The sequence below is a fragment of the Heliangelus exortis genome, chromosome 10 (assembly GCF_036169615.1).
Source record: "Heliangelus exortis chromosome 10, bHelExo1.hap1, whole genome shotgun sequence".
Classification (NCBI taxonomy): domain Eukaryota; kingdom Metazoa; phylum Chordata; class Aves; order Apodiformes; family Trochilidae; genus Heliangelus; species Heliangelus exortis.
In genome coordinates, this window is record NC_092431.1 from 15,863,352 (window position 1) to 15,891,349 (window position 27,998).

A 27,998-nucleotide genomic window follows, 5' to 3' on the forward strand; every position below is an offset into this window, starting at 1 on the left:
CAAATCTGAGGGCAATTTAAAGGTTTCCTCAAGCTTTGCCCTAGTCTTTCCTTCATCCCCTAAATAAAAAAAGAGAGAGTTAGGATGTAACCAGTGATTTCAGAATGTATCTTCAGTCAAATGCAAAATATATTAAAATGGTAACGAGTAACTAATGTAGTAGGTAAAATGAAATTCATGTATTTACAAAACTAGTATCACTGGTTTTTATTTAAAAATGTGTCCTGCACTGTATTTTAAACTACATTAAAAATTCTTTTTTCTCTGGGCATGGTATAGAAGCATACAACTGTTCAGGGGGAAAAAAAATGCAGGCAACAGTGCCCTTTGATATCTTTTTTTTGGACTTTGTAATAACGCTGTGACTACCGCTGTTCACAAATATTTTATTTATAAAAACTCTCCTCCCACAGGGCTGCTGCAGATGGTCTGCAAGCTGAAGACTAGCCTGTAAGCTTCCCTCACTCTAGGAATTGGTGCTTCTGGTTTTAAAAGTCAGGGCTGGGTTTTTTGGGAACTACAAGTGTGCTCCCAATGTTAGGATACTATCAAGGGATGTAGCTCTTGAGTAAAAGTATCGAGATGTCAGGTTTGTGTCGTCTTACTATGGCAGTGCTGGTTTGCTCTGTTGCTGGTAAAAGCTGAAGAAAAACAGTCTGGATGTCTTTACACTAGAACAACAATGAGAATTAGTGTTATTTTTGCAAGTAAAAGCAATATTTCAATGTATTGGAAAGATCAGTACTCACAAGCCATCGTTTTTTGGAAGCTTTTGAATGCTACCAGCTCTCTGTGCATAAAACACTTTTTTCCACATGTGCTTTAGTTTGCATTTATCACAATTAATTTAATCTGGTCTTTTATTGCCCAGACACAAAATCTTTTTGAAGTTCTTTAAACTTTTGATTTTTATTACCTTGTATGATTTTGTATCAGCAGTATATTCTGTCACTTTAGTTTCACTAACATTTTGTGTTTTGGGTTTTTTCCCAATGTTTAACTGTACAAATTCTGCCTTAGATCCCTGTTGAATTCACTACTTATCTGCCTTCATGGGGAAAATCAATCCATCTATTCTTACCCTTTTTTCCTACCTTTAACTAGTTATTAATCCAGATAAGTTATCTGAAGCATTCTGGGAATCTAATCAAGTAGGTAATATTCATCTAGATCCTCATGCATTCCTCAAAGGAACAATAATCTCATGAGATTTCTACAAAAGCCATCTTGATTTCTTTTCATCATTATAACATTTTAATTCACTTGTCTATCGTTATGTCCTTTATTAGAGTTGTAGCTAATGTGCCTGGTACAGAAGTCAGGATTTTACAGGTGCCCCCTCCCATGGAACATTCTCGTTTTTAATTAATGTCTTATTTAGCACTTAATGTTATTCTGGTATTGAGGCTGACTTAAACAATACATATATACATATCCTTTAAACCTCCTGAGCAAGTACCACTTTCTTCTCCAATTCTTTTCTGTTTACTCTAATCCTTCTCCAGTGTTTTTTCAACCTGGGACTGTTCCACTCCCTCTTACCTAGAAAATAAAGATACTGATGTTGATCTCTGCTGGGCATCTTCCCTAGTGACCACCACCCCAAGAATACATTTTGCTTTTCTGCTGCAATCTTTTTTCCTTGTGTTCTCTTTTTAACTAAGTCATATATTTACACCTATACCCTAAAATCTTTTCGTTTTCTGTTTTATAAAATTGTCTCAAATATTTTGACATGCATGTGAAACTACAGAGACCCTGCTTCTGCTTTTAATGAGGAGCTGCATGTTAGAAATATCTGCACCTTCCTTTTTGCATGTTGAAAAGTTCAGGCAAAAATTTCACAGTCATCAGATGGCAGGATACAACCTTATGTGGTAACTAAACTTGTAGTGACTTTTGGTTTCTTCCCTGTATCATCTTAGTCAGTTACATGAAAAAAAACCTTGCTATATTGTTAATTACAATTTCCACTCTTTATTCCTTCAGCCTTCTCTTCATGTTTTTGCTAACTTTAGGGGTTTCTTCCATCTTTTCCCTGCATTTCTCTCCTCTCCAGGAATTCAGTCTTCACTCCTAGTTCTTTTCTCACAGCACTGGTTAAATAATCAGAAATGAAGTCTGGGTTGATAGCAGTGTCATTATTTGAATGTAGAGGTAACATCCTGATCAAACTGGGAGAGGAAGAAGCAGTTTAATCCTCAGGGGATATTGCTTTATGTTGTCTGTCAGCTTGAGCAAATACCAGGAAAAATTTGAACCTCTTCAGGGAAATAAATAGAAGGATTGGTTCAGTGAAACTATCCTGGAAGTCTGTGGGTACTTGAGAGAATTTGGAATGCATAAATAGAAATAGTAGAAAGCATCAGTACTCAAAGAAGGAAAGATGTTTCTTCTAAGAGATTTGTCTGGTTACCCAAAAAGGGAGAGTCAGGGATTGAAAGAAATATAAAATTCAATTTATGATCCTTTTGGGGTTTTTTTGGCTGATCTATTTATAAAGGAATCCTCAAAGGTTCTAGGCCTGCTAACTTGAAAATTTCTGAAGATGTGGTGTGTGCTGTATGGTATGTTGTGTGAGCTTTTTGAAGTTATCTTTGAAGCTGGCACATTGCATTTTTGCCAGATTACATGTTCTCAAAATTTCCTTGAATTAAGAGGTTATTGTTTGTTAAAATGTTTGATAAAAATCAAAGAATGAAAAATTCATATTCTTATTTCAACAGCTTAAATTCTAATCTTTCATTTTACAGTGAAAGCTTGCTGGTTTTTCTACTAAGTTTTTTAATATAGTCAAGACCTACATTTTTAAAAAAAACAAACAATGCATAAAGGTCTGTAGATAAAAATTTAACCTTAGATTGATATTTTATAAATTTTCTGTATCAACACTTTGTCTGCAGATATAAGGACTCTGCTTTCACATTAGTTAAGTAGCATCAGAATGCAAAATTTAAAAAATTAAGAAATCCAGACAGATACCCTTTATAGCTTGCTGGTGTAAGATCTGCATACAATGAAATGCTTGTTAAATGCTTGTTAAATGCATGTTAAATGCATGTTAAAAATCCCACCACAGTCAGCAGAGTGCATACACACAGATGAATAATCACCATTTTGCCTTTTAGAATACAGGATAATGTTGATACACGAAAAGACTTTTTTAAATTAACTCTGGATCACTGGTAGGTTTAGGTTGGGCACTAAAAGTAGGGCAGTTTTCAAGAAACCCAAAGAGCAAAGCATTACAGACATCTCTTCATGTAGGACTTAATGCTTTCATGAACAGTGTTGCATTATATGAATGCTAAAGCTGCACTATGAACCTAAAAATTCAGAGGGTATTGGTTCAAACTTGTAAACTGAAAAAGTCAGATTCTCAGGTACTTCTGCATCTCTGGTTCAGTGACTTGGTTTGGGAAAGTAGCTTATTAATTAATCTCTTCATAGCTCCCTTATATTCAAGATAGTTCTTTATGGTCTGTTTTAAGACTACTGAGGACATGGTGTGTTTCTCATTTCCCCCCCCCATTTTTTTTTATACAGCATCTTCAGAAATTAAGTTTAACCATAATATTAGTATAGCTGGGGAGAGATGGCATACAAATATAGTTTTAAGATTTTTAAAATTTTCTTGGTGTCTTGAATGCAAGGCAAAAACCTTGTCCTAAGCTTTTGTAGAAAATATCAAGCTATACAAAAAATAAATAGTTTCAGTTGCCACTAGTGGAAAAATTCAGTTCAGACTATTAAAATTACAACTATTTAGTGCCAGTCCCCAGAGTGGTTAATAAAGAGACTTGTGAAGTTTTACTAAATCAGGATTCAGTCCAGAGCTGAGCCACAGGTCTGGCAGTGATGCAGTTGACATTAAGTTGTTTGTTTACCCTAACTTTCAGTGGATAGATATGTCCTTAGCAAACATATTTTATACAGAATAGTTAGAATTGCCTTAATAAATTTAGTTGGCCATAAACAGATTCAGAACTCTTTGAAATAGATCTCTTACATTTCCTAAATCTAGCTTCTCTACTTTAAAACACCAGTAGCTGTAGTCTGTCTTTATTTGTAAATTCTTTGTGTGTAATTAAATTTCAGAATAAGTTATCATAAAATACTGTTTTGTTACAACATTACTTAAAAGCTCCCAGGGGCCTGAGTTGTAAATATTGCTCTCTGTGACATGTTTTTCCTATAAAATAGGAAAACCAATTCCATATTAAACTTGCCTTTTTGTATAATTATTAATGGGGAAAAAATGTTTGTCATAATGAGCAATGTAAATGTAAATATATAAAATATACAGGTACTTGAGAAGTCAACACTTTGAATATGGGTGAATTTACTTAATGATCTGTAAACTACCAATATCCTAGAAGACACAGAATGATTCCTCTTTCTGAATTTCTGAAGTTCACATCTAGAACAATGAAGAATAAGAAAGACCCCAAAATTCAGAAGTGGCTTGCCTAACATGCAGATGTCTCCAGGGGTGTAGTTGTTCTGGTCTGAATCAGGTCACATTATCAATAATATAAATAAGACATAGAATGAGATATTCAGTTATTTATAAAATCGAAATCTCCTTGGTCTGTGCGAGTCACTCACACATTACTGGAGTTTGGCACTAATCTGATCTTTCCCCTTTACAGCTGTGCCCAGGTCTTACAAAGAACTAAATTTACATTTAATCCTTGTGGAACTTTAGAAGTAAGAGGGCTGGTGCAGAGATTTTGTTACTTCAGAAGTGTCCACTTTTGGGAAAGATGCAAGGGGTGTTGAAGTCTCTCTATTGACTTATTGTGGCCTCTGTCCATCTTGTTGAGGTGAGACAGCAATTTTTGGTAGTGTCAGATGGTGGTGATTTGGAATGAAAATTAATTATGTTTCTGTTTGTCTTCTCTATGCTGATAAAAGGAAATCTGACCTCACAGCCCATTTTTGTTCCATGTCTGGCTTGAATTTATGCTGTACCAAATCTCTAAGAGTATTTTCTAATTAGAAATTCCTTGTATTAAAGCTTTGAATATGACATCATAAGCCAAGTAAAGAGGTTTGGGGGATAAATGGCTATAAATGATGTATGCAGGATTAAGATTTTTAGTGTCAGCAGAAAAGAAGAGACTATTCCTTTTTGTAGAAGTATTGCTTATCTCATCTGTACTCAGGAAGGAGTAAAGCCATACAGAATTAAGTACTCCTAGTAGTGGTATGTTTAGTGTACATACAGTAAGGCACACATATTGGTACTTAGATTCAAACTAGTATTATAAAACTAGTCATTAGGGAAGATGTTTACATATTAAACAATTATATTAATGAAGAATACTGTTGTTAAAACATGTAGTGATAGCTCTTTCTCAAGTAGAACACACAAAAACTAACACTGACTTTGTTTCCTATTCTTTCAGGTAAACAAACTTGCAGAGAGTTTCAAAATATTTAATTTAATTACTATTAAAGTTGAAGTCAGTGACTAGAAAGTGCAGCTAGTGAGAAGGTGTATTGCATCTTACCCTAAAGGAAGACAGACTGGCCTGATGAAGGCAGCCTACAGAGAATATGAAATAACAGCCAAGTGCTGGCATTTTAGCAATGTCTGTTCACAGATGTGCAAGTTTTATTTCACATTGTCCTCACCCTTCTCAATAAGAATGACTGATAGCTTCACTTTGTGATTTCCCAGCTTTTAAGCGTCTATTTTTATTTATTTTTTATGACCAACCTTACACTTGTTAAATGTAGGTTTTGCTTTATGTAACATAAAAAAGAGCACATCTGCAGTGTGCTGTCCCATGAATTAACAAGAATGACTGGACATAAGACAAGAAATCCTTTAAAAACATATGTTCACATTAAATATCTGGGCTACCTCAGTAAAGGAGGTCTTACGGGGTCATTTTTGATGCAGTGCAAGTAAACCATTTCTGCTTTTCTGAAACAGTTTCTTTCAGGTTTATATCGAGCTTGTATAAAGGCACATTACATAAATAAGGGCTTAGTTTGTACACAAGTCTTTTACATCTTGGATTCTTACTAAATCCTTGTTTTTACCAACTCGGTGCTTAAGAGATATTGATTTCTGCTACACATGTCTGTGGTGTTTATTTTGATATGTCTGGGATTAAAAACAAAATTAACACGCATAATCAATTTTCTTAGGGTTAAAAAGGGGGCTTTGATACCTTTGGTTACATTCTTCTGAAGAAAAAAGGAGAGTGAAGGAGATGTGATAATAAAGGGATCGATTTATTCAATCACTGGGTATAAAACCATTAGGCCTGGGAAAGAGCCTTCCTCTCAGAGCTTTAGCTGCCCAGTCTCACTTGTGTGGCACAAAATAATTTGCATTTTTAGAGAAATTTCATGTCTTCTGTGAGCTCTAGTGAAACATGAATAAATTGCTTTCTTTCCTTCTTTTTCTGATTTTACAAAGCTGAACCCATTAGGGGCTGCATCAAACTGTAATGAAAGAAAGGCAACAACTGAGATGATGGAAACCCTGGATTAGATTTCTTGGTAGTCCAGGCCCAGCTGTCACGGCCCACGTGTCAAGTTAGGGCTCTTTGGGGAGGCCCCACACTACACGTGAATATTTTTTTTAACTGCTGTGTTACAACACATCTCTAAAGCAGCAAGCAATTAAACAGGGAAGCAAAGATTAGAATTAAATAGAGCCCCAGCCAGCAGTTCAGCAGAAGGCTTTGCAGTGAGGTGGGTCAGCCCCTGTCACCTACCTCCCTCCTTCCCTGCACGCCGGGTTTGCGTGGTCACAGGAGGTCATGGAAGCACAGAATGGTTTGGGTTGGAAGGGACCTTAAAGCTCATCCAGTTCCAACCCCCTGCATGGGCAGGGACACCTCCCACCTCCCACCAGCCCAGGCTGCTCCCAGCCCCATCCCACATGGCCTTGAGCACTGCCAGGGATGGGGCAGCCACAGCTTCCTTGGGCAACCTGTGCCAGTGTCTCACCATGCTCACCCTAAGGAATTTATTCCTCATGTCCAGCCTAAATCTACCCTCTTCCAGCTTAAAATTATTCACAAGCCCTTGTAAAAATCCCTCCCCAGCTTTCCTGTAGCCCCTTCAGGTACTGGAAAGCCTCAACAAGTTCTCCTCAGAGCCTTCTCTTCTCCAGGCTGAACCAACCCAACTTTCCCAGCCTGTCCTCACAACAGAGCTGCTCCAGCCTCCTGAGCATCTCTGGGGCCTCCTCTGGACTCCCTCCAACAGCTCCATATCCTTTCTATGTTGGGAACTCCAGAACTGTTCCCAGTACTCCAGGTGGGGTCTCACAAGAGCAGAGGAGGAGAATCCACTCCCTTGACCTGACAGCCATGCTGCTGTCATGTAAAGGATGCAGGTGCTGGTGTTACTGATGCTGCTCTAGCACAGTCTGTAGAGTTCCCCAAAAAACATTGCCCAGCTCAAATGAAGCCTCTGTGAAAGGCTGGCATTTTTATTCCTTCACATTACAAATATTCTTCTTAGCTGGTTCATAATGTAATAGGTACAATCTAAACAGAACCCAGCAGAAGCCAAAGTGCAGTTTCTAGTTTATTGCCTGAATGGATTTGTGCACCAGGGTCAAACAAGGGCTCTGCTACTGGAGTGAAGGCAGTCCTCAAGATTTGTGCCTGTGAAATATTCATTCTGATGGAACATGGCTTTGCTTGAAGACTCTTAAACCTCTAAGCAAGTGTGGCTGACTGTTATTTCTCAGCAAGACAATTTGTCTGATATACAAATTGTCTGATTTGTGAGCTTTTTGATGAGGTTGGAACATGATTTGATCAGAACATACAATTCCAGCATGGATTTTAAGGGGAAAGCTGCATATCTGTTGTTCTTATCAGGGAGACCTGGTTTTGTGTCACTGCACCAAACACTCAGCTGAGTACAGTCTGATGTTACTGAACCAAATTGCTGTTACCCTGAGTCTTCTACCTAATGGCTGGACATAATCTACCTTCCAAAGACACTCTCAGTTCCCCCCATGAAGATGATAGCACAGCCAAGGTGTCCCCAGGTCTGTAGCAGCTTCAGATGTCTGAAATAATTTGAAATTCCACATTCACTTTGTGAATTTGGGGAAAATGTGTTATTTTCAAATTGATGTTAATTTTAAAACATGTTTTCTGGCTTGTAAGAACAGTTTAAAAAAAAAAAATTATATCTGCCACTATCCCCCTCCAACTTGTGCCCTGTGGAAAAAATTCTTTCCTTGTTTCTCATCTGGTGACTTCAGATGATTTACCACATCTTAGGAAGGCATCTCAAACTGGCAGCAGCTGCAGCTGAAGCAGTGCCTGTCTCCACTTCCACTGATGCCTCTGTGAGGGACAGGGCTGAGAGTCAAACCTTCCCTTAGCACTGTAACCCATGACAGCTACACAGAAATAGCCCCGTTTCTTTTTCTTCCCTTGCATCATGTCTGGGGGGAGATCCAAAAGAAATCAGCTCTCCTGTCACTGCTCTTTCCCTCAGGCCCTGAGTCCCTGCCTCCCTTCAGCCTCCCTGAGTCTCTGCTCACTGAGAGGGGGGGTTCTCATCTCAGCTTTGTCACTGCAGCTGAGGGGTGGGGTGGCAGGGCAACATCTTTCACTTTATCAAAACATTTGTTTGCCTGGCAGATATTTCTGAGACTGCTGTTCCACCCCCTGAGTGCCATGGTGTAATTCAAAGCAGTTTTAAAATTAGTGAAGCCAAATATTTTCTAAAAAAAGATGTGTTTTGAAGCCTTTTGGCAAAGCTGAAATAGCCACAGTGACTTCAGTGAGGCTGCATTGGTTGCATCACTTGAGGACTGGTCCCAGGTTAACCAGAGCATTTATTTTTAAATTCTAGCTTCTACTGGCATATTCTTAAAGATCTCTATAGTTCTTTAACTTTCTAAAGTAGCTCACAAGTCTTATGCTGAGTGCCAATAAAACAGAAAATCCATTTGCATTTTCCATTAATCTTTTTTTTTCATATGAATCTATTTCTTATCAAAAGAAGTGGACGATTGGCCTGGAAGCTGAAGTTCTCTACTTAGCTGTAAGGACAACAAAAGTCAAGTAGTGGCCTTTCAAGCTGTCCCATGTTGTCTGAAAGAACGTGGCCATAAATCCAAAAACTAAAGGGGAGAAAGCAAATGTTACTTTCACTAAGAAAATTGTTGTTCCCAGTGCCTGGTGAGGAGAGGTAGGTCTGATCTCCATCTGCTGGTAAAATCAGCAAAGAAATCTAAGAAAAAAACACTTCTCCTAAGTGTCCACAGGAGAGATATCTCACCTAGCATAATATCCATGGCACCACATGTCAATGCAAGGATCCTGCATAAGGATCAATCTTAATTTCCAGCAGCTGTTTTTTTGTTTTGTTTTGTTGTGTGTTGTTTTGGGTTTTTTGGTTTTTTAGGGTTTTTTGGGGGGAGGGGCTGTTGTTTTGTTGCTTTGGGTTTTTTATGAGAGAAATAAAAACATTTTGTATCATTCCTAGAGGAGGACTTCAGTTGCTACAGAGGCTGGTATTCTCCCCAGAAGACCTTAGTCATAAGAAAAGTGGTATCTCTGTAAGGAATTATGTGTCTGTTTTTTAAAGAACATGATCTTCTGGATGCCTCCCCTACATATTCTTAGCTGATGCATTAGAAGATGTAAAACTGAAGTCAGATAAGGAGAAAAAAAATCTTCCTGGCATCCGTTTTTTGTTTGTTTGGGGTTTTTTTGAGCAGATGCATTTCTGTATTTTCTCTGCTTCACTGTCTTCAGGTTCTGTACCCACAAAATACCTTTGGCTAAGCTTCTGGAAGATAGTTTCCCAGGGGAAAACAAAAACAAAAACAAAAAAAACAAAACAAAAAACCCAAAAACAAAACAACCACAACCATACTTCATACTTTATAGAAGGCCCAGATGATAAACAGTTTGTGAGCCACCAGGCAGAATAGTCACTGGGGACACTGAAATAAAGAAATCTCTACCATGAAGTACTCTTACATATAACTACAGAAAAGTAGGTAATCCTTTGGAGACCAAAACCAGAGCACAGAGAATGAGAGAAAAAGAAACTCTCAACAAAATCACACAGAGCACTAATGTCAAAATACAGAGATAAAAGCAAAAAGAACTAAAATCAGAGACCCTTCTAATCAGAGCAGTCTGCTGCTACATTTGAACCTCAGTACGCTAATGGCGTGTAATTAAGCAAGAGGAGGTGTTTAAGTAATCTGAGTTGGCCCTCCCTTTGGGACACTTTGTGGGACCTGAATTTGAGAGAAAGGAGTGCCAGGCAGTCTGACAGCTCCTTTGAAGGCACAAGCTGCATATTCAGAAAAAAATATCACACCCTACCAGTGATTTGAACATGAAACTTCTCTGTTCGGTGCCATATTTTGTTCCATGGCCAGAAAATGGTGTTTACAAAGTGCAGTGCTGAATTGTCCTGCCATTGTCTGGCAGTTTTTAATGAGGTTTTTATAACTTAGCAGACTTACTGCAGGATGTCTGTAGGAGTGAAGATGTGAGGCTGTTTGGGTAGCCATGCAAGAAGGTTGCACAGTGAGTACATAAGTTGGCTCCCAAGTAGAGTATTTAAAAGTTTTACAGGACAAGGTCTGTAATGGTTTGGGAAAAGGCAGAAAGAATTCTTCAATGTACTGATTTAGGCATGAGTTGGGCTTGTAGTCATTGCTATGCCTGAAATCTGTGATTTTTACATCTACTGCATTGTAATTATTTATCAAGCACCTGATGCAGCTTGCTTTGCTTTAAAATTAATGTAGCTATGATAATTCTGGACACAAAATGGGAACAAATGTATTGCTTTTGCTACAACCATTATGTTGTCTGCAGCATAGTCCACTTACTGCTTCTTTGCTCTTTGCAATGAAATTGGGTTTCATTCATAACTCTACAGTTATTTGTTAAAAACTTCTGTGCGTATACCTTGAAGATATATCTGGTTTTGTAGGGATATCTTTAAAAATGCTGGCAAAAGGTCTCCAGGACTATTAAATACCAATTTGACCAATATTAGGATTTTGTTTCAGAGAGATTTTTAAGTAGCCTGTGGGCTCAATCTTTGGTGTTGGCTCATGGTTCTCAGCAGACTTGGAGGATCTTTCCTCAGCAACTCCTTGGAGTAGCCAAGGGTGAGTTTGGCTTCTACCACACAAGCAAGCAGCCTCATTTTGTTCAGAACTTTGCTTTCTCAGGAAGCTGCCCCCCAGGGTTGGCCAAGGAGAGAGGCTTCCTCCAGGGAGAGAAGAAGTAGGTTTCAGGTGTGAACTTATTTCTGTCCTCATCTGGGTGGGGACTGAAGGAAAAGAAACCCTTCTCTGGGCCTTCTGGGAATTTTCTGTTGCACTGTGGAAACCTTAACCACTGGGAAGACATTCAGCTTGCTTTGTGTCACTGCAAAACTTGGCCTCCAAGTGAGAAAGTTTCAAGAGGCTGACTCAGATCTGTTGTTTCCATTAGTTACTCCCTACTTTAGGTTGGAGTAGAGATGGAGATGAGATGCTGTACTGAAATTTTAAACTGGTTGCTTGGATTTCATGTAAAATTGGTTTATGGTGAAGGTAAAACTATGAATCAAAACCTTCCTGCTATTTTCTTTAGGTTTCTTCATGTTTGATGTGATCTTTTTGGTGATTGTTGTTAAAAGCTGATTCTTCTGTGTCACCAAAATTTGTTTAGCATTTTTGTGATGTATCTCTAACTTCAAGATACACAAAAGACCCGGTGTAATATTTTGGCCTTGAAAAAAATACTTTTTTTCTACCTGCACTCACCAACCTGACCTGATAAAGCCATTATTTAAAGTTGATACTCAACAAATGGTTCGTGCAAAAGCTGCTGCTATACTATATTGTCACAGACTAATGTATAATTTCCACAATAAACAGAACTGAAAAATGTAGGTTCAAGAGAGAATTCCATCGTTGTACAGGTGTCTGGCACATGCTAAACTATGTAAGAGAGGAAGATTAGCTTGTCTGAGGACTGTTGAAGATGAATATGTAAACAGTGGAAGTTATTAGGCAGAGAAAAAAAAATTTATTCCTGTTAGGTTTTCTCACCCAAACCAGAAGAATTTTGCACTTTCCTTATAGTGCCAGGGGCTGAGCTGGCTCTTTAAAAGCATATTAAAAAAAATCTGCTTCTCATTCATGAACTTAGCCCTCTGTAAAGCCTTTATTCAGAGAAACCTACCTGCTCAAATGCTTTCTGTAGTTCATTAAAGGCTCTCGTTTGTACTCATAAAAACTCATTCATTGCCCTGAATAATATATGGGTAAACTGAAGAGAGAACCAACTCTCTCTTTTACACTCTAAGTTAAACAACTTTGTTTAATGAAAGAAGCACTGTCTCCTTTCTAGCTGTGCTATAACCCCTAAGGGTCTTGGATGTGTGCATATATTTATTTATGCCACATTGTCCTGCAAGGCTCTGAGAGCAAAGAAAACTGAGCTGACTCAATTGTTTCTCTTTTTCTGCCTGCTTAGAAAGACTGAAGCAAGCATGGACACAATTGTATTGAAGCAAATGCTCATCCATAAACTTAGTCTAAAATGCAACTGGATCATCTCCTGTCCTTTTCTTGGTCCCACCTTCTAACCTTCCTAATCTTGAGAGTTCATCTCTATTATATCTGGCTCTTACAAATGCCCATGCTTAATAACCACAGTGATTCATTAGCCTGTGCTGTTGGTATTGTTTCCCCAATGGGAGCATTTTCTATCTAGGGAGAGTCTGTGATTACTCTGCCTTGTGGAACAGTAAGATGCTTTCAATCTAATGTGCTGTCCATGTTTTAGCATAAAATAATATTAAGGCATCCACATAATGGAACCATCTGAAGATCCATTTTATTAAGCACTGAAAGAAAATGTGTGTGTGTTTGTATGTGCAAGGGAAATATAATCAGCAAGTCTTTTGCACCAGAAATGCAGCTTTTTTGAGGCGCAGCTTTTTGGATTTGAGATTGAAAAAATCTCAGTTTATAGCCAACATCTTACCTGGTACAATTAACTTACTCAAATTATATATGGCCTATTCAAAGTGGGAAAAATAGGAAACAGAGGTAGATTTATTGCATTTAAACTATTTTGCAGGTATTTATTTTAAATGCGAGCTACCTTCAACTACAAAGCTGTAGTGCTCTTAAAAGATTACTGTTTCAAGTTATTTCACATACCTTAACAGAGCATGTGACCTTTTTACATTACATGATCAACTTTTTGACAGTGCAGGGCCAGCACAGCTAATGGAATAATAGCCTGCAGGGTCCAGCTAAATGATATACGAATATAATCAACCTTTGTGATGACTATTCAAAAGTAATCCCTTTAGCTTTCAACTGCAACATATATTTCAACCAGGCAAAGCCATATGAAGAAAATCTCTGCAGACTCCACCAATACAATATGGCCTTCATATCCCCACAGTGTGTTTGCTGCTCACTGTGAGTTTTAAATTTAAGGTAATGGCTACTGTATATTCATGTGAGCATAGAACAATACCTTTGATTTGTTGGAGAAATGTTACATTAGCTACCAAGGGCCCTATTCAGTAAACTTTGACACAACCCTTATATATGGTTTACAGCTTATTCTAAATGGAATATGCCTGATAAAAATGCTTTGCATGCCTGAATTGTACAAATTCATTAATCTTTATATTTATAAAACCTCCAACTATAAATGCCTCCATTCCAAGTGAACCTAGTCTGGACACAAGGCTGACATGCAACATGTTTGGCAACATGTTGGCCAAAACTGCTTTTAAAAAAAGCATTATATCAGTTTTCATTCATCAAGACAGAAAAGAAGTGGGAAGATCTTCTGTAATGTGTGGGACACACATGTTGTTTGCAATCATGTTATTTGCTGCTGTATCTTTATTCCTACTCCAGTACATCATTCTACAGATTATATAAGTGAAAAAAGCTGCATGACCCTTAAAATTGCAAGTAATTTAAAAATTACAGTAATGGGTTATATCTCACTGACTGCATTACACCAACTTGATGATCTGGTACACCCTGCCAGATCATGGGGAGGGTTTAAAGCATATGGTGAGGTGGCCTGGCTTTCTCTCCCTTTTGTGACAAAAGTACAGAGTTGGCTAATAGTGAGTCTGAACAAGTGGAACTAATTAGAGGAAAAGAGATAATGAAAACACTGCCTTATATTGCTACTTGTGTATGTACAATATAGTAGGAGTTTGCTCACATTAGCAACCATTGCAAATGTGACCTTGTTTGCATACGTGTGCCTAAATACATGTAGCAGCATAACACAGCACAACCAGCACTGTTGCTGTCTTTTGTCTGAGGTGTTGTATGACAGGATTTTATGCCACTTGAGCCAGTTATCTCTAGTGGAAGAGTAGGAGGGATTATGGACTTTCCTCCCATTTATTTTCTGTGTCACTTCTTGAGCCCGCAGGATATTAGGACATCCTCAGCATCCTACAGCAGAGAGTTCCAAGGACGACTTGGCAATGCCCAGAGAACCCCTTTCTTTGTCTCCAAGCCCATGGCCTGCTATTTTCAGTATCTCCTACTTCATTATTTTATTGAAAGAGACAGATTCCTGTGTCTTTGGTTTCTGGTTCATCTTTTGCATGCTGCTGTCATTCTTTCTTTTGTCATCTCCTCAAAATATTGCCTTTCTTTTTTTAAGCAGCAGTTTCAGCTCCCCCCCAAAAATAGCTCTCTTGTGATTATTCATGTATCTGGGGAGAGTTTCAGTGGAGTTCTTGTTTCATAAAGTCCAGAAGTCCCTGAACAATGAAAAACTTAAATGCTTCCCCATCACCTGGGCATGCAAGCTCAAGAACACAGGTGTTGCCCATTGCATTTTCTTTATACTCTCTTGAGATGCTTAAAATTCCTGTTCTCTCTGGACTTAGTGATCATTTTCACTTTGCAGGTGTGGCTTTCATTCTTTTGTAGGACTTTTCACTAATTATATTGTGCAAAGGAATAGAAGTTCTGCTTAGTTTTCTCACAGAAACAGAGGCAAATAATGAGATTTTTAGAGGAGCAATGATGTTTAGATAGACACATGTGAATGGCAAGAAGAGAGATGCCAGTTCTAGCTGCACTGAAAATTCAACCAGACAATTTTAATTATATTTTATCAACAGCGGTGATAATATGTCAGAAACATTCTATCAAGATTAATTATATTTACATGCTATTAATACATATTAATGTTTATCTCTGGTTTTTGTGCAACAAAATAAGATAGAAGGCGAATGCTTGATTGTGTGATCTGTGGTGGTTTAGATGTATTATCATTATGAATATGAGATGCTTTTATTGTTCCCAGATAGCACAGGCCAAACAAATGCCAAGAAAACACTTATGGTTCAGTATTCCATCAGTTATCCTTGATATGCTTCATATTTGCTGGGAGGGTAGAACTGTTAATCAGACAATAATAGCTTGGTGTCCAAGTGGGAAGGCAAAAGGCCAAAAGGTGCACGAGGAAAGCAATTTATGCTATAATTCCCTATCTGTCATGTACACATCCCTGCCATTTTTTTGCTTGTGTTGGTGTGTGTAAGATACATTGCTATCAGAGACACATTTTTATGTCTATTTACTTGCAAATGCAAATGTTGCTCCACATACTCAGTCGCTTTTGGGGCTTGAGTCATCCCCCTGCTTCACACCACTTTTTCCACAAAGATTTTCCACTGGAAAAAGCAATAATGCAGCAACAGTGCAAAGCTGAGGTGGGGGAACGTGGTTCAGAGCCCTTGTTGGCACTTGTGAATCACAAGGCTCTCAGCTGCCTCACAGTGCTGGAGTTGCTAAGCCAAGCTGAGAAGTTACAGACTGCAGCCATGAGCAGAGCCCCTTGTGTTCAATTAGGTTTTATTAGATTTTTTTGTTTAGACATGGTCTGCTAGCAAAGGAATTCCTATTGGTGTACTCAAGGCCTGGTTTCAGCAAATTTTACCTGGAATAACTGCATTGTTAAATACAGAGGAAACCACTCCTGTGCATCTTGCCCTTGTACAAAACACAACATTATATGGTAACTGATGCTAATTCTCAGATGCTCTTCATAGATTTACTTATCCTATTCTTTCTTGCATACAAATATTGATGAAGCCCTAGTTAGCAGTTATACTTACTGAAAGCCTGTGATATGACAAAACTTACTTTTTATTGAGTCTTGAGCAGTCTAGTAGTCTGCAACTGTTCCAAACATTCCACCAGCAAGACATCATTTTAAATATTATTTTTCACCTCCTTTAGAACTGAATTGATGTATTTATTTTGGATGTGAAAAAAAAGAGGATGCACCATTGGCTTATTTCAATAAATTAAAAGCAATTACATGATGAAAGGCAATTAAAATTCTAAAACTGCAAAGAGGTAGTGACAAATTGAGGAGCAGCCAGCCAAGGATTGTACAGAGGTCAGAAAACATGAGCTGCTTTCAGATATTGAGAAGACTGCATTGCCTTAATCTCAAAAAGGAGATTAAATGAAGGAAAAGTCTCTCAAGCCATAAGGAATTGTTATAAAAGAGTACAGTGTTCTGTTGCTCTTAATGGCTACCGAAGGTAGAACAAGAAAAAAAATCAGCTTAATTTGCAAAAAATATTTATCCCAAGTATTAGGGAAGAATCTGAGCTATGAAGCAGATTGTGAAGCACTGGAAGAGATCAGGAGTTTGTGAAATGGCCTGAATCAGGAGCCTTTGAGAATAGACTTGACAAATAGATGTCAGGGATGCACTAGATACATGTGCACTTCCTTCATTTGAGGAGGTGAGCCCAAAATCAGAAAGAATCCCCTCGGAATGGTGTGGCTGAGCTGGCAGAGGCAGATGTGCTGCTGGAGAGGTGCTGGGAGCAGCACAGAAAGTGCAGCGAGGAAGTTGGTGTTTGGTGTGGAAATGGAGTGAGGAAGGACCAAGGCTGAGCAGCACAGCTCAGGGCAGCAACGGAGTGGCTGCCAAAAGCTGCAGAGCTGAGCCATTGCCTGCTGCTCCCTGCTCTCACATCCCATTAAGATCCCACTGGGAGGTGGCAGCCTTACTGATCCAGCCCCCTCACCTTGCTCTTGCTGTCTGCTCTGGTCACTCCTTCTCCTGGGTGCTGTTCTCACTGCCTGCTGTCATCTTCATCCAAATGCATCTTCTATGCACATTCCACAGCTGGTCCCACAAAACCAGCCCGTTTGAGACCTGCTGCACAGGAGGGCAAGAAATAAGAACAGAAATCCCTGTCAGTTCAGTATTTCTAGGATTATGTCTTACGTGGCTCACCTGTGCTGTCTAATATTTCCTTCCCTTGTGATTTTTTACTGTATTAAGTGTTGTTCAAATAAACTTTCTAGGCTTGTTGCTATTAAGAATGTTTTACATCAAAAGAACTAATACAGTTTTTTGTTGTTTGTTTGTGTTTTTTTTAATAACAGAACTTGATAAAAAAACAAGTGCTTCGATGCTCCCGTGACCTGTTCCAAAGACACCAGTTCTAAATCCTTCCTGGTACAGTATTTGCTCTTAATTCTTATTCATTCCACCAGTAGGCTGATTATTTGAAAAATGTCATAGGTATCAAAATAAACATGATTTTAACAGGCAATTGCCCATCATCTCTGTTTTACTTTGTCCAAAAAACATTTTTCCTGCTCATAAATGAACATATACACACTTCCTTTGGATTTTTTACTTAGTTTCCCAGTTTTAGAATTTTAATTGCTTTTGATCACTTAACTGCTTTTAATTTATTGAAATAAGCCTTTGAGATAGGAGCAAATCTATTAACCAGATGCTGAACCCAAAAATAAAACATGTAGATATCAAAGTGTATATGTAAACTTACATTTACTATTTTTTTATTTCCTGTTTTTCATTGTAGAGAATGTCTGCTTACTGACAGAGAAGCTGATAGATGTTTAGTGAGTACAGGAAGATCCTTGAAGAGTCATGCAACAACCAAGGAATTTTGATAGGAATTTTGTGATTTAAATGGGAGCACAGTCTTGCAGTATAAAAATCTGAGAGCTCTAAGTTCTTTTCTGACTGAAGTGAGGCTATTTCTCAAAAATAGCTCTTCTCATTGAAATAAATACAAAAGCAGTAATAGAGAACAGGAAGTTTGCCCTTCGTGCCCCCCCTAATGCTTATTGTCTTCCAAAGTGGTAGGTCACTAAACACCCTTTATGCCTGCTGAATGGGAGTCCAAGATGCTTGATAGTTTGTAAATTCAGATTTTAACTGTACCTGGCATTTTCTTTAGGTCCCAGATTATTGTCCCTTTCAGAAAAAATAAAACACAAATTTGATGCCTTACTCATGGGGCAATCAGTGATTTTAGCATCTGTGTTTAACAGTTGCAGTTTAACTGTTAACAGGATAGATCCATCCTGGATGGCACCCTGAAGTGCAATTTTTATCTAATCTATAACACAGGCTGGACCCAAAACACAACTAAGTTTGTTTAAAGTCTGGTAGAGCACACTCATGAAGCTGTTAAAGCCTGTACAACCAAAGCATTTGAAATGCCTTTGACTGTCTCAAGTGCACCATCAATCTGTAAGTACAGCTAAAACTATATTTAACAATGAAAGTGCATCTGGTAGAATACCTGTATCTCACATTTTCAAAACTGAGCCCAAAATTCCCCTCTGAGCAAAGCCTGTGTTCCTTCACACAACCAGGTAAGCTAAAATGCTGCTTGGGTTGTTTTTGACAAATTATCTGAGGCAACAGTTTAGGAGTGTGTGTGGATCATTGTCTCCTATTTTGAGCTAATGAAATTCTTCACAGTGGGTTCCCCACCTGCCCCACAGCTGTCTGATTCCTGGGGTCTTCCCAGTCCTTAGAGGGTGTTTTCCAGCTACCATCATCCCTAGCCCAAAGAAGAGGCAGAGGACAGAAGATGGCAGCTATCACTTTGCAAAATACATGTAAAACCAGGACTTAGAATTTTTGAATTTTATTTAGGAAAACTGATGCAAGATTTCATAATTTCATATACTAGAAAACCTGTTCTTTCCAACTAGATAAACAAAGCTTTTTTTTTTGTGAATCCCAGTTGTTGATGATTCCTTTCCTTAAATGGAGGTTTCCAGATTCAGTTTGAAGCAAGGTCCATTAGACCTGTAATCAGTTTTTATGACAGTATTTGAGCAAGCAATAGCTTTTGCCATAGTAATAATTCACCAGTTACAATTTGAGTAACTGGTTGACTTGACAGTATGATTTCTCACTGTTAAGGCATAGTAAAAATGTATCATCTGGCTCTTCTCAGACCATTTTTGCTCAACATGCTGTGTGCATGCAATGTAAATACAAACACCACAGTATTTTTGTTCTTTTACTTAGAGGTCTTTATTGTCAGAACACTGAGCTTATTACAGCACTGTTCATTTAGAATGTTTTTACAAGGCTGAAAACTTGTACAGCAGTGTTCCTACGTGCAATTATGCACACACATAAGCATATACATCTCTTTAGTGAGTCTGAAGAAGAGGCACCTGCTTTATGAACACCAAGAAGGGAAACAGGACTATGAAATAAATATAAACAATAGCAGTATCCAGTTTAGTCCTTATATTGTAATGCTAATGATATGAAATATGAAAAACATTATAAAACCAAGGGAAAGTGTCTAAATTCTGAAGTTTTGTCTTGCATACATATCTGCAGTAACATTCTGTGTATGTATTCCACAAGTAAGAGTTATTATGCAGTTAAATAGCACCCAGGATCATTATTTTTTGCTGATTTGTACTTGTTACTAAGTGTTAGCTTTTGTCTGCTTGTGAAAAAACAGTCACAAACTAATCCCGTTATTATTATCCAAGTGTTATCCCATACTTTTTCACAATACTTTTTAGTCATAAAGTTTTTGATAAAAATTATGAGATTTTTCTTGCCCTACAATAATGTAAATGAAAGTTGTGTCCTTCAGAGTCAGGCAGTGTCAGGAACAGATTGTGTTTATTGATCTAAATGTATCTGCCCCCCACCCAAGTACTGATTTCTCTGAGGAGTAACTACCTGTCTGGCAGAATGCAGGTGCTGTTCTGCTCCTTGCAGGCTTTTTCAGTGGAAAACCAAAGGCTCTGCTTTTCCCTTCAGATCCGTGGGGTGAGGAAGTCAGGCAGAAGATTGTTCCATATGTTATACTTTGGATGAGATCCTGGTACAACCCTCTCAGGTGTTGGAAGCAGTCAGAGCTCCATGGGTGTATCTCCTGGCATGATCCAGCTGAAGGCAGAGTGCTCACTGCTATTTGCCTGCAGTATCAACTCAGTCTGTCCTTAGTGGTTGTTTTCTCACCACTTCCTGAATTATCCTTCCAACATCACTGCTCTGTGGGAGCTTTTGCCAGGCAGAGTCCTGCTGGTAAGGTCTGCTGAGACCAGAGCTCAGATTAGTGCAATTGAACTTTTGCCTCTTTACATGAGAAATGCTCTGATTTTTTTTAAAGATCTCCTCATATGAAACAGGATTGACATGCTGGAGGGAAGGGATCCCATCCAGAGGGACCTTGACAGGCTTGAGAGGTGGCTTGTGCAAGCTGCATGGAGTTCAACAAGGCCAAGTGCAGGGTCCTGCATGTGGGTTGGGGCAATCCCAAACACAAATACAGGTTGGGTGGAGAATGGATTGAGTGCAGCCCCAAGTAAAAAACTTTGGGGTTTGGTTGATAAGAAGCTCAACACGAGCTGGCAATGTGGACTTCCAGTCCAGAAAGCCAATTCCACCCTGGGCTGCTTCCAAAGCAGCATGGCCAGCAGGAGGGGATTCCTCCTCTCTGCTCTGCTCTCATGAGATCCCACCTGGAATACTGGGAACAGTTCTGGAGTCCCCAGCACAGAAAGAGCTCTTGGAGTGAGTCCAGAGGAGGCCACAAAGATGGTCAGGAGGCTGGAGCAGCTCTGCTGTGAGGACAGGCTGGGAAAGTTGGGTTGGTTCAGCCTGGAGAAGAGAGGGCTCTGAGGAGAACTTGTTGAGGCTTTCCAGTACCTGAAGGGCCTACAGGAAAGCTGGGGAGAGACTTTTCACAAGGACATATAGTGATAGGACAAGGAGAAGTGGTTTTAAGCTGGAAGAGGGTAAATTTAGGTTAGATATTAGGAAAAAATTCTTTAGTGTGAGCACAGGTTTCCCAGGGAGGTTGTTGATGCCCTGTCCCTGGAAGTGTTTAAGACAAGGTTGGGTGGGGCTTTGAGAAGCATGGTCTAGTGGAAGGTGTTCCTGTCCATGCAGGGAGGTTGGAACAAGATGGTCTTTAAGGTCCCTTCCAATAGAAAGGAAGGTCCCCTCCATCAGAATACTATGAATTATTCTCTACTCTGTCTGGTTCATTATCATTTGCAACCCTTCTTTGTTTTTCCAGAAAGCCTCTATAACCCTTCTGACCCTTAAGACTTTGCAATCAAAAAAGAGGACTCAGGAGAGAGTATGAATGGCAGTTTCAGGTTTTTCTGTGCTCTGAGAAATTGTAGGCATAATTGTCTTTAATGAAGTTAGAGAATTAGGTAAATCAGGTTAGCCTAAAATGCCAGTTGTGTGTTTCAAAACAAAAACGTGTCAAACATATCACAGCAGATGGATCTCTGAATATTGATATCTCTAAAATCTTCATCTCATGGGTATTTCAGGTTTGTGAAACTGGCAATTGAGACTGCTCTTTGGATAGGACTTGAGTAGGTTTTACTGTGGATGTATCAGGTGGTATTAACTAACAACTCATATCATAGGGGAAGGTTGTACCTTAGAAAGGATTCTCTTTATAATTATGTAAAGCATGTTTTCTGACCATTAATAGGGTATATCTTGTTAATTATTGTGATATATAAGGTATTTCACCTGTGAAGCCATTTAGAAAATTAATGTTTGAGTCACAGAAAGGTCATTGCCATTCTGGAAGGAATCCATTCATCTCTAAATAGGCCATCCAAATACAGGCTAAGGAAATACACCATATATAATTACCTAGAAATAGATGGAATAAATAAGATTGATGATGAGTATTACTGAAGCCACATTTTAGTCTCCTGCTAGGAAAAAGCAGAACATAACTGGAAGAAACAATAATACATGTAAAAATGCAAGAAATAGGTTGAAATCTGAAGTAGTTATGTGAGATTCAGCTGTTGCACATGAGGTGAGAACTCATCAGCCTTTGGAAGTGGTGTTCATCAAGGACTTTGTCCTGAGATTCAGTCAAGTACTTCTGATGACAGCTCCTACAGAACAGAGGAACTGCATCTTGTTTGGCCCCATAACTCCATAGCACCTCTTTATTTGCCACCCTTATGCTTCCAAGAAGATCGAATGCATGTGCTGTCTTTGAAGATAAACAAATAAATATGTTAATGAGTATTTCCATGTGTGAGTCTTCTTTTGACATGGTATATGACTGAAAAGTGCTGCTGAGCACCAGGGAGCCCAGCAGCTGAGATGGTAAAGCACATTGCCAGGAATTAAACCTTGCAGGATAAACTTCTCTTGCTAAACATTTAAGGTTTGTTTTTTTTAAACTACAGTGTAAAAGTCCAGAATGAATGTTGGTCAAGTGAGTTCTCAAGCCCTTTCAGCAGAGGAGGAGGAAGAGAGAAATGTGTGTTTGTGCCTTAAGTTGAAGCCAGCTGTTTAATCTTCGTTCACCTATGGGATGGATACAGCGAGTCCCAGATTCATACCCTCATGCAGTATGGGTAGACAGACAGATTGTGGCCAGCAGATTTTCAGTAGCACATGGAAGAGCCAGGAGTTGGGAACCTGAGCATCCTAGGAGAACAGCCTGGGAGCAGCAATAGCTCCTGACTCTTGCTAGGACTGACACCTCCTACCCCAGACATGCTGATGAGAGGTAAGTGTTATCTCTGGGAGGCAGCTTCTATCAGATTTTCATAACTGGCACATTTAGCTCATGATTTGAGCAGTACATATCCTCAAACAGAGGTATAACACCTCTGCTGCCTCCTACACTGAACTAATCAATTTCATGCAGCATTGCTCCTTGGCCTTCCTGGCATGTTCAGAAAACTTTGCCCCATCTGGCAACAAGTTCACCATTTGTAATTGAAGTGGCTTATGCAATAATGAAAAAAAAAAGAAGCCCCAAACACATTGTTTTACTTTTATTTTAAATGCAAAGTTGTAGTATATATTTTATTTTTCATTATTCAGTTGTTTACTTAAAAGCTTGAGCTCAGATTATACCTTTTTAAATACAGTTGTTGGGGTGATGCAAGATGATCAATAGTTTTGTATTCACTTACCATGCCAACTTATTTCTGTGCTTTACTGTTTCCCAAGGATCTTACTCATTGATTACTTCTGCTTTAGATGCTGTATAAATATTTGTTAATCTGAACAGTTACTATATATATTTGCTTGTTTCTTTTGTGAGTGTGTTGAAATTTCTTTCGTTTAGGATAAATAGTCACCATGTATAAGTAGCATGTGGGATGAAAGGTTGGAGAAAGAGCTATAGATGTCCCAGGCCTCCATCAGGTTCCTTGTGAAGCTTGGCACTGGATTTAACTACAGCAGAGCCTCTAAAAGTGTCTTTGAAGAGCCCTCCCTGGTGCATGGTGGTCACTGTAGTTTTCCTGTTTTGTTTTCTGGGAGCTGTCTGCCTCCCCAGCTCCTCAGCATCAGTTGACTGAGAAAATAAGACCCTTTCCTCATGAGCACCAGGACATCAGTTTGCCTGGCACTGCTGTCTGCTTTCTGGGCAGATTATGCTCTTGCCAGGCTCATAGTACAGATTAAAGCAAGATTTATTGATGATAAGAGAAGTTCAGGATTACCTGGCTTCTCTCTCCAGGACCCACTCTCAACAGCTCCTTTAACTTTTACACTCAGAGTTGCAATGAGCTTTCACATCTGCTGAGCCCTGAGCTCTCTCAGAGGAGCTCTGTGATTTTAGAATATTTGGATGAATTAGAGCCTTTGCTTTTACTTTTCCTTCACAGATCTCTGTTCAGGGAGAGCAATATCAGAGAGCAATATCACTGATGAATTCACATTTCACAGTGCATTTGGCAGAAATGGCTGAACAACTGCTTGAGATGGGGCTAAGAAGAAAGGCAAGAGGGATTTAGGGCACTTTGAATTCTTCCTGTCATACCAAAATCCATCACAATTTTACCCTGTTCTTCCAGGGGGGCAGGAGGGGTGCCTCTGGCCTTGCCAGCAACAACAGGGTAGATCCCATGCAGAGAGGCAACAGCAACCACACAGGCTTGTCAAGTGTAGCTGCTCCTGTTTTGGTTGTACAGGGGCTCTAATGGCAGTCAGCAGCTCCCTGATGTGGCAAATGCTTTTTTTTTTTTTTAATGGTGGCTTGTAGGTCAGCCAAGTGGCTGCCTACCTACCTCACCACCCAGGATTTGGGGTCTACAAAACCAATACAATCTGTGTTGGCACTGTGTGCACTGTGTAACTAAGGGGTAACACCCTGAACAAGTCTTACTGATGTGCCTGGAGGGCAAGTTCTCATTACCCAGAGTTGGTAATGAGTTGGTACCAGAGTTGGTAACCCCTCTGGAAACCAGCCTGGGCCCAGCCAGCTCAGCCTATCAAGCTTGGAGCAGGAGTGCTGTGCTGGCACAAGCCCTGCACAGGGACACAAGCCAAGCTGCCTCAGAGCAGGCAAGGTTCAGTCAGTGCTGCTGGTTGGGGTCACCTGTGTAAGTCAGCTTTTCAGCTTTTTCCTCCTTCTTCCCGGTTGGAAAATTGCAGGATAGTGGAACCTGCCTAGAAAATTACTTTCTGAGACCATCCGTGCCAGAAACTTGGTAGTTTTTGCAAAGTAAATAAAAAGCAGTGAAAGTGAGCAAAATAAAATCATTTTTAAAAAGCTAAACTGATGTATTTACAGAAGTTTCTTACCTTGGTCACCCCTGCTGTTTCTCCCACATCCTATGGCCCACTGTAGGGAGCTGCAGTATTTCCATCAGTGGGACAATGCACTTTCCCTTGAAAGCTGCTGAGTTTAATCTCACACCATCAGATGGTGTGATTCATTTCTGCAGTCCCTGTTGTAGGTTTCTTAATATCAGACCTGAGTGAAATATCTTCAGGACTGGGAGTGAGAGTGGAGTTAACTATTTTTTCAAAGGAGAAAGATGATGGAAATATATAGTGGTCTTCAGACTCCTGGGTGCATGTGATGAGCCTGTCGTGGTATCAACTAAGCAAGCTAGAAAGAAGCTTTCACACCTCTAAAACAGAGTCAGGGTGATTCAGCCAAATCCCAGGAGTAGTTCAGAGCATTTGGCCGGGCACGCAGCTGCCTGGGGGTTGCCACATCTGGTGAGAAACAGCTACAGCCCTGCAGAGCAGAGCATCTACACCCCCTGCAAGGCTGTGCTGCATGATGCTTTCTTCCATGTGAATCTTCCACAGCATAGCAAAGCTTTCCTCTGCCTTTTCTAGTGCTACAGTGGCTCCACAGAGCTGTATGAATGGACAAAAATGTTCATGTGATAGTTTACATTTTCTATCCTGTAAAACCTGTGCATGTACAAAGGCTGTTCTAAATGTGGTCATCATGTGCATTGTCTCAAATCATTGTCTAGGAAAAGAAAACTTTCTGAGAGCTGTGGTCAGTGAAAACATGCTAAAGTCCTTTTACTTTTCCCTCTGTTTTCTGAGCCTTTGATGTTTGTTCCAGGTGTGTGCTAAAAGCTCTTTTCTTCAACAGCTTTCCTGTAGTGCAATTCTTAAATCATCACTTGACTTCTGAAGCAAAGGCTTCAAAGCATCACCAGATATTGTGAGCTGCAGCAAAAAAAATCTGCATGTGGTAGCCCTAAACTGTCTTTATACCTTTGCTTGCTGATGGTTACACTCAAGAGTTTTTTTTAATTTCTAGCTGTAAATAATCTTCTACGCCTTTGAAACACAGTGTTCATGATGCTGAAAAATTTTGTTTCATAAAATGGTCCTGTCATCTTCAGCTGTTTGTTTCCATCCCTGCATAATGATCATCCATTTGGGGGAAAGTACTTCCCGTGATTTTGTCTGGTTTGCCATGACTGGTCCCTTGCTCAGGAGCTTGATCCTCTTTTCTTACCATTCTCCACATGCATCTTAAAAAAAAAAATAATCTGTATATCAGGTAGATGGATATTGACACCAGAACTAAGTCAGAATCTCATTCCCCAGGTGAAGGCCTTTGGGTGAAGACCCAAATACAGATTACAGTAACACTGAGGTTTTGAGCCTGCTGTATTCCTTTCTAATTTGCATTTTCTTCCCTACTTTTCCTTTACAGATCTGTTTTCTTCATCCCCTTCATTCAAAGCTTCTCCTCTGTTGTGATGAACATTGGGTTCTGCGGCTCATTCACCCACCCCTCCCAACACCTGCCAAAAAGTTGGTGTGTGCAGTTTCTTCTCCATGAGGAACCACTGCCTCTTTCCTCTGGTGGTCTGAAACCACATGGTAACCAAAGGAAACTCACATCTCCAAATGTATCACAAGGTAGTTTACATTGCTGGGAAAAATGAAAGTGTTCTGTAAAGCTGAAAAGTGAGTGAACTCAGTGGCTTTGTGCATGTGAAGAGTGGATAAATTCTGTCTGTGTTTATTCAGAACTTCACAACTGTTTTCCCCAGTTCTCAGGTATCAGCAGCCTTTGAGACAGCAGTTTTCTCTGTGTGACTGTAGACTGGGATTTTTTTTGGTCTATCTCCTTTGCTTCTAGCCTTCCTTCATTGTTAACCTTGTATCCCTGCCAAATTAAGACTTGATACAGACAAGAAGTGAAGATGACAAGCTATTCTAATTAAACTTTGCTGCAAGAAGTGATTTGTAGAAGTTATGTTATGGCCTCCAGAAAAAAGAAGGTATTTAAGCCTAGAATACCACTGATCTCTGTACACCAGCCTGCTGCTAAATGCCTTCCCCACTCTGCCCTTCAGCAGCTCAGACCCTCTCCTTCAGGCCTGGCTGTGGGGCAGAGCTACCCGGCCAGTTGTAAACTGGTAGTGCCTTTACCCAGCATCATCCACAACTCCTCCTCATTTACTCTCTCTGCCTGGAAGCACCATTATGTCTCTTTAATAAGGGTTGCTACTATTTATAGCAATTTACAGGTGTGCTGCTAAAAGGTGGAACTGTACATCAGCTCCAATGTTGTTCCATGATGAAGTGGCTCTACATTATTTAACAAATTGTCCCAACATGACTAAATGATGCACAATGGGAAAACTTGCCACAGAAATGTAATACTGAAAACACCACAGCACTGGGTAGTTAGTTTAGATACGTAAATACAGTTGGTATTCTTCTGACAGTTTTGTACTAAGGAGTCAGGGTTTGGACCCAGCCAGTACCAACCAGGGCTCTGCTCCCTTAGCCCCCACCCCACTGTGGGACAGGGAGGAGAAAATCCACACAAAGGCTCCTTGATCTAGACAAGGACAGGGAGCTTTGCATTCCCCTGTTACAAAAACCTGAGAGGTTCAGCTTGGGAAGGAAAAGAACTCATTTCATGGACAAGGAGAAAGAGAAAACAGGGCCAGATCTTAACACCTTCCCCCCAGCCTTCCCCTCTCCCCGGGCCCGGATCGCTTCACTGCCGCCTCCCCTCAGGGCACAGGGGACGGGCAGGGGGGGTTCAGGCTCAGTTCCCCACACGGGGTTTCTGCCGCTCCTTCCTCCTCAGGGGAGGACTCCTCACATTCTGCCCTCGCTGCAGCGCGGGGTCCCTCTCACGCCAGAGAGTCCTTCAGGAACCCCTCGGACATGAGTCCCTCCCATGGGCTGCACTCCCTCAGGAACTGCTCCAGCCCGGGCTGCCCACAGAGTCACGGCTGCTGTGGGATCAGTCACCTCCTCTGCCACGGGCTCCTCCAGGGATGCAGATCCACAGCTGACCCTCTCTGTCATCCCGCACAGGCTGCAGCTTCACCTCTGCCCATCTCTGGCACTTCAGGGGCTGCAAATCCACATTTACCCCACTGTAGTCCTTCAGGGACTGCTCTATTGCTCTATTTCCTC

At 40.0% G+C, this 27,998-nt stretch overlaps 1 protein-coding gene across 4 annotated transcripts in view; it reads left to right on the forward strand.

Annotated features, from left to right (window-relative positions):
- TTC29 (tetratricopeptide repeat domain 29) overlaps positions 1-18,314 on the forward strand; it is a 123,945-nt gene extending 105,631 nt beyond the window's left edge. For all 4 annotated transcript variants that reach the window (XM_071753707.1, XM_071753708.1, XM_071753705.1 and 1 more), the window contains exons 11-12: positions 17,435-17,507; positions 17,881-18,314. In XM_071753707.1, the coding sequence (XP_071609808.1) occupies positions 17,435-17,472 (38 nt within the window). In that variant the 3' untranslated portion in view covers positions 17,473-17,507; positions 17,881-18,314. The remainder of the gene's footprint in view (positions 1-17,434; positions 17,508-17,880) is intronic.
- The last annotated feature ends 9,684 nt before the right edge of the window (positions 18,315-27,998 follow it).